Genomic DNA, 6,630 nt, shown 5'->3' with positions numbered 1-6,630 from the left:
TCTAGTAAACTGGCTCCCCATGTTGCAAGCTGCTTCTCTTTCAGCGCTCCTTAACTCTTGGTGTTTATCTGTTGCTCTTGCTTGCTGCTTTGTTTTTCACTAAGTTTTATCCACCACAATAAAATCATGTTGTTCAGTCCAAGTGTCCAGCTGTTCATTTGGTCAGCACATGGGCTGCTGGTTTTGATGAGAAAAGACAGACATTGTTAAATAGCATCTAAAGTATTGATACTACAGGTTTATGTTTATGTTTGCGACATCACTAACTCATAGATTTTTCTTATTATTCCATCATTGTCATCATCATTGCTTCAATTCTTATTTGGCGCAAGCTTTATGACTTTCATTTCAATTCTCTCATGGTCAGCATTTCTTTCTTCCATCTTTTCTCTTCCTCACACTTTAATAACAGATGTCACATAAACAGCAGTAAATTTCAGTCCCTGTTCCCATGACCCTTCAACTTACCTCCATCCTTTCTTCCTATTCCAGTTTTCCTCCCCTTCACCCTGCCGATCCTTCACCCATTCCCTTCTTTCTTATGTTTTACTTCAGGAAAAGAGAGCAAATAAGAATAATGAACCAATAAAATAAATACATGGCAAAGAAAAATAGAGAAAATGAGAAATAAGAGACTCTTCTGCTCCACAAAACCTGTCAGTTGTCTCTTTTGCCTTCCCCTCTTTATTTCCTCTTTATTTGAAAAAAATACTGTCATCCAGGAAGATTTATGGCCCTTTTAAATAATATACCATTCCAGAACTCAACAAATCTTTATTGATTTTCTCAAAAAGGAGGAATAAATGTCTATAAATGTCTCATATCATACATCAGTCAGTGGCTGATTGAAACTTATTCTGTGAGACTGAATAAGTGAATGCACACTTTTATCACCAACTGAGATTTATATTGTGGTGGTTCTATCATTGGTCTGACTTAATTCAAACACATATAACCTTTGCAGTTCCTGCTGATACGATAAACCGCTGGTTAGTCACCACTCTGTCCTACAAATCAGTTACTAACTATCATCATTAACATTACTTTCTTACTCTTTCTCTTTTCCAGAGCCTTTCCCTGCCTTAACTCCTGGCATAACCAGTAAGTTCTGCTTCCTCTACTGTTTGTACTTCTGTGCTTCCTGCTTGTTGCCAGGCTCAGCTTGCAGCATCGCAAAAGCTGAGTTACCTTATTAGTGCAAAACAATATGTCAGCATACAATCCTAAACAACACATACAGCGATTCTGACTGAAAGCTCTACGGTTGATTGATACAAAAGTATGCATTTTTGATTTTGAAAATAATGTGTTCAGAACTTGTATTTTGTGAGGGTGTGTATTTCATTGATAAATTTTGATGTCTGGGGAAAACATAGTGATAACATTGAAGCTTGATGGAATGGATCCTCTGCACTGTTCAGCATGACTCCCTGCATGCTGGGCTGATATTTTTGGTCATGTAGTTTGGTCTGGCATATTTGTCAGTGAGAACATTTTATTTTTCACTACATAAACAAATAGCAATGTGAGGTTAATTACTATAACAACATGTTAGCAGACTGCAATAGCAACAACGTGCATTTGTGACAGAGTAACATCAGACTATATTACATCCCATAGACTGATATTGAATAGGTTTGTAATCTGCAATGTGATGTCTGTGATCTCTTGTTGATTCTCAGTGTCAGTTTGCATATAGTATGCAGAGACCCACAGCAATGATTGAAACACTTCATTTTCCATTGCTTATAAGCGAACAACTTATAAGGTGACAAAGGTTAAAATCATGAGGTCAGGGTTGAATTGCTCAAAGTGAAGTAGTCTCTGTCTGGTCTTTTTCTCCAGTCCTCAGTGAAATTAAACTAAACAGGACTTGCTTCCCCTGTTCTTAACATTTACTCTTCAGTCTAGCCCTCACTACTTTTTTATTGTGGAAAGCAACACACTCACTTCTAAGCCATTCGACCATCCTGATTTGTTGTCAACATGTAAGCACTCACTCTCTGTATTCAGCACCATACAAGGAGCCTCTTTTCTTCTCTTTATTTTTTCTCATGCCCCTCTTCAGTCTCTTTTCATATTTTGCTCCACCCTCCTATGCTTCTCTATTTCCATCTAGTGTTTTCCACTTTACTCCTTTCCTTTGTTTTCAGTTTTTCTTTGTTTTTCCTCCTTCTCCTCCATTTCTTCCTCTATTCCTGTGCCCAGAAAGTTTCTGATCCCACCTGAATGAAATGCAGAGCTGATCACCATCCAACTTTTTCTGTTTTTTGCTTTTTTTCTCTTAATCCTCAAATAGGCAAGTCTGAAGTGGATAAAAAGGGCTTAGGCATATTATGCTACCGGATCACTTGTTTTCAAAGTGTGGGTTGGGACCTGAAACTCTGGTTTTGTTTAGTGACTTGCAAAATACAAATGTATTGGTTTTAAGGGAACTAGGCCTAACTATAGCTCTGAATAGCATATCAAAACGTGTATGATTTGCATTTTGTTTGTTTATTTATTTAATGAAATCGCTGAAATTAATCATATTTAATGGCTGTATGAGGAGTTGAAACTGGAGCATTTCTTACTTTAAATGTAGGAAATCAATTTTCTGGAATGAGAAAACTTCCACATTCATATAGACTGTCAGAAAATATAAGGGTGTGCTTAAATGACTCAGTGTGTGTTTGTTTTTATGTGTACACATGTTCCTGGTGTGTGAAAAGATCACAAACATTCTTTGAATAGACAGGTACTTCAATTCAATTCAATTCAATTTTATTTGTATAGCACCAAATCACAATTCAATCATCTCAAGGCACTTTACAAAAAACAAAAAAACCCAACAAATCCCTTATGAGCAGCACTTGGTGACAGTGGAGAGGAAAAACTCCCTTTAACGGAAGAAAAAACCTCCAGCAGAATCAGGCTCAGTTTGGGCGGCCATCTGCCTCGACCGGTTGGGGTGAGTGGATAGAGGAGAGAGAAAAGAACAGCAACAATAAACAACAAATAGACACTGCAGGTTGGTGGGACCAGTAACTGCACATCAGTGATATACAGCTCCAGGACCAGGGACACCTGCAGAAGGTACAGAGAGAACAGAGAGAGAGGGAGAGAGCACAAACTAGGGGAGAGAGAGAGCACAAGGTTAGTGACATTCAATGGTGGAATATACATGTGAGGGGGGAGGAGAGAAGAGAGGGGAGGGGAAGGGAAGGGGGGAGGGTAGGTCAGTGCACCGATGGTCCTCGGGCAGTCTAGGCCTATAGCAGCATAACTAAGAGATGGTTCAGGGTTACCTGAAGCCAGCCCTAACTGTACGCTTTGTCAAAAAGGAAGGTTTAGCCTAGTCTAGCCTTAAAAGTACAGAGAGTGTCTGCCTCCTGAACCCAGACTCGGAGCTGGTTCCACAGGAGAGGAGCTTGATAGCTAAAGGCTCTCCCTCCCATTCTACTTTTGGAAACTCTGGGAACCACAAGTAGACCTGCACTCTGAGAGCGAAGTGGTCTATTGGGATAATATGGTACTATGAGGTCTTTAAGGTATGAAGGAGCTTGATCATGAAGGGATTTGTATGTGAGAAGAAGGATTTTAAATTCTATTCTGGATTTTACAGGGAGCCAATGAAGAGAAGCTAATATAGGAGAAATATGATCTCTCTTGCTAGTTCCTGTCAGGACTCTGGCTGCAGCATTCTGGATTAACTGGAGGCTTTTTATGGAGATACTGGGACATCCAGATAGTAATGAGTTACAGTAATCTAGCCTTGAGGTAACAAATGCATGGACTAGTTTTTCTGCATCATTTTGAGACAGGATGTTCCTAATTTTGGCAATGTTGCCCAAGTGATAGAAGGCAGTTCTAGAGATTTGTTTTATGTTTGAGTTAAAGGACATGCCCTGGTCAAAAATAACTCCAAGGTTTTTCACAGAGGTGCTGGAGACCAGGGCTATGTCATCTAAAGAAGCTATAATTTTAGAAAAGCTATTTCTGAGTTTTTTAGATCCAAATACAATGACTTCTGTTTTCTCTGAATTTAAAAGTAGAAAGTTACTGGTCATCCAGGTCTTTATGTCAGTTAGACACGCTTGAAGTCTGGTTAACTGGTTTGTGTTTCACAGGTTTCATAGATAGATACAGCTGAGTGTCATCTGCATAGCAGTGGTAATTAATCGAGTGCTTCCTAATAACATTGCCTAGAGGAGCCATATACAAGGTGAACAGAATTGGTCCTAGCACAGAACATTGTGGAACTCAATAACTAACTTTTGTGTGCGTGGAAGGTTCATCATGGACATGAACAAACTGGAATCTGTCCGATAAATAGGATTGGAACCATTTTAACGCTGTTCCTCTGATACCAGTCACATGCTCCAGTCTCTGTAATAAGATGCTGTGGTCAGTAGTGTCAAATGCAGCAGTAAAGTCTAGGAGCACAAGTTTAGAAACAAGTCAATTTTCTGAGGCTAAGAAAAGATCGTTGGTGACTTTTAATAGTGCTGTTTCTGTACTATGATGTGCTATAAATCCTGATTGAAAATCAAATACTTGAGCAGCCAAACTCAAAAAAGTCTCCTGACATACACCCTCTTTTTATATCAAGTACTTCACTGAATGTTTGTTGGTTTCTTAGACTGCTGGCTCCTCAGCAGGTATCATTTGCCTCCCAGCATGACAGCAGTATCAGCTCTAACCTATAGTATGTTTTTGCTCCTGTTGAAAAATTTTCGAGTGAGTGAGTGAGTGAGTGAGTGAGTGAGTGAGTGAGTGAGTGAGTGAGTGAGTGAGTGAGTGAGTGAGTGAGTGAGTGAGTGAGTGAGTGAGTGAGTGAGAGAGAGAGAGAGAGAGAGAGAGAGAGAGAGAGAGGGAGATACTGTAACCTTGGTTTGTTGTGAAAGGCAAAATGATCAATGTCATCATCACAGGTCAGTCTTGCATAGACAAAAATAAGGATTGAGCTGCATTTTCAGCAGTTAAGGCATAAACTCAAACTCAGAAGAGAAATGGAACAGATTTGAAATTGATATGTAGTAATGAATATGAGGAGGAATACTGGCTGACTTGGACCTGGCAGATGCCCTTAGTAACCAATTAGAAACAGCATTTTAAATTGATTTCAAAGCTGATCTTGTTGCATTTTAAATTTAAAATGTTGCTCATTTGTTATAGCCTGATAATGTGATCATTAGTTTATAGTACAAGGGCACTTTCACTCTCTCTTAACCAGTGTGCTACACTTTTGGATTTTTGTATCTATGGCAACCAAGGATGCATTAGACATCTGGCAAGAGAGAGCTGGCAGAAAACCTACCAATCATGCTACACACATGGAAAACCAACTGCTTCAATTTGGCTACAAACAGGATTTCAACAGATTTCCCCTTTAAATCTGAATTTAAAAAACAACAGGATTGGTATATTTTTGTAGCCCCTGTGTCCTAATCCACCAGTGGCCATCCTCTCTGTGTAGGCTACTTAGAGTGTAGCTTTACAATCAAAGTCAGATTTAAACCCTTAAAGACTATACCTGAACTTAAAAAAGATAAAATTAAGCTCAGTAGTTTCCTTGAGGTTCTATATCTCTTCATGCACCTCTCCTTCCTTTACCTTTTCATTATTTCTCTCGATAAACTCCATCTGGTTCTTGTTTGCCCTGGCTCTATTTTGTCTTACTTTTTTGCACACATTCACTCTCCCTTTCTGTCTTTTCGTCTCTTTCTCAACCTCTCTCTGGGTTTCTTTCCCAGTGAGTTGACAGTATTGAAGTTTCAGACAAACCCTTTAATGCAGGATTAAAGATATCATGGCAGGATTAACTCTCTCCCTTCACTCCCCATCCCAAACTCTCTCCTCTCACTTTCCATCATTCTTGGCTATTTGGCTCTATTCTTTCCTCCAATAATGCCTTCTCTCGTAGTATTTCTCTACCCCAGTAATTTTTCTCTGATGTCCCATCTTACCCTCTCCAACTCCTCCTTTCTCCACTCCAAGATCACACTCCCATCAGCGGGATCTTGCCCTAATAAATGCACCTGCGTCCTGCCAAATACAGCCACTTAACATTCTTCACTCTTTGTCCAAATCAGCCAGTCACTGCATAATCAAGGCTTTGCATTCTCTGATCGAATGTGAACGCATGGCATGAGCCTTTGCGTGTCAATGTGCAGCTAATGCTTGTGATGTTTGCAGTCAAAAATACAGATCAAAGTCATTATAATCAAACGTGCATCGGCATCTTTTTATTTTTTTAGGAATGAAGATTTTCAAACATGCAATTGGTGATTTAAAAATTGTGAAAGTGAGCTAAATATGGAAGCTGCTGTCAAGTTTACATACTAGGTTTACTTGAATACCAGCAAGGCACAATAATTTCTTGTCACTGTTGCAGCAACTGACTATTTGCTTAGTCCCATCCCCATCAGTTACTGTTGATAGGTCTGTCAAGCTTTCCATTTTCACCTGGCACACCTGGAGTTGAGCTCATTTTGCACTGATTTTGCCAACTCAAATAGCTAAATGTATACAGATTTTATCTAAAGTTGGTGAGAATAAAGAAACAATGCTGTTTTGCACTGCAACGTCAGGAGAGTTAGTTTTGTAAGTTCAAACCATCACTGTAACAAAACTATGTTTAATGTGTTC

General features: G+C 39.3%; 1 protein-coding gene across 8 annotated transcripts in view; it reads left to right on the top strand.

Moving 5' to 3' along the window:
* Window positions 1-6,630, top strand: part of LOC113123098 (neuropilin-2-like) — a 96,121-nt gene that overhangs the window by 78,030 nt on the left and 11,461 nt on the right. For 5 of the 8 annotated variants that reach the window (XM_026294885.1, XM_026294888.1, XM_026294884.1 and 2 more), the window contains exon 16: window positions 1,069-1,101. The exons of the other annotated variants lie outside the window; for them this stretch is intronic. In XM_026294885.1, coding sequence (XP_026150670.1) covers window positions 1,069-1,101 — 33 coding nt within the window. The remainder of the gene's footprint in view (window positions 1-1,068; window positions 1,102-6,630) is intronic. 8 annotated transcript variants of the gene reach the window in all.

The sequence above is a fragment of the Mastacembelus armatus genome, chromosome 21, assembly GCF_900324485.2.
Source record: "Mastacembelus armatus chromosome 21, fMasArm1.2, whole genome shotgun sequence".
In the NCBI taxonomy this organism is placed as follows: Eukaryota; Metazoa; Chordata; class Actinopteri; order Synbranchiformes; family Mastacembelidae; genus Mastacembelus; species Mastacembelus armatus.
The sequence above is the reverse complement of the archived record's forward strand: the minus strand, read 5'-3'. Positions and strand labels throughout refer to the sequence as shown.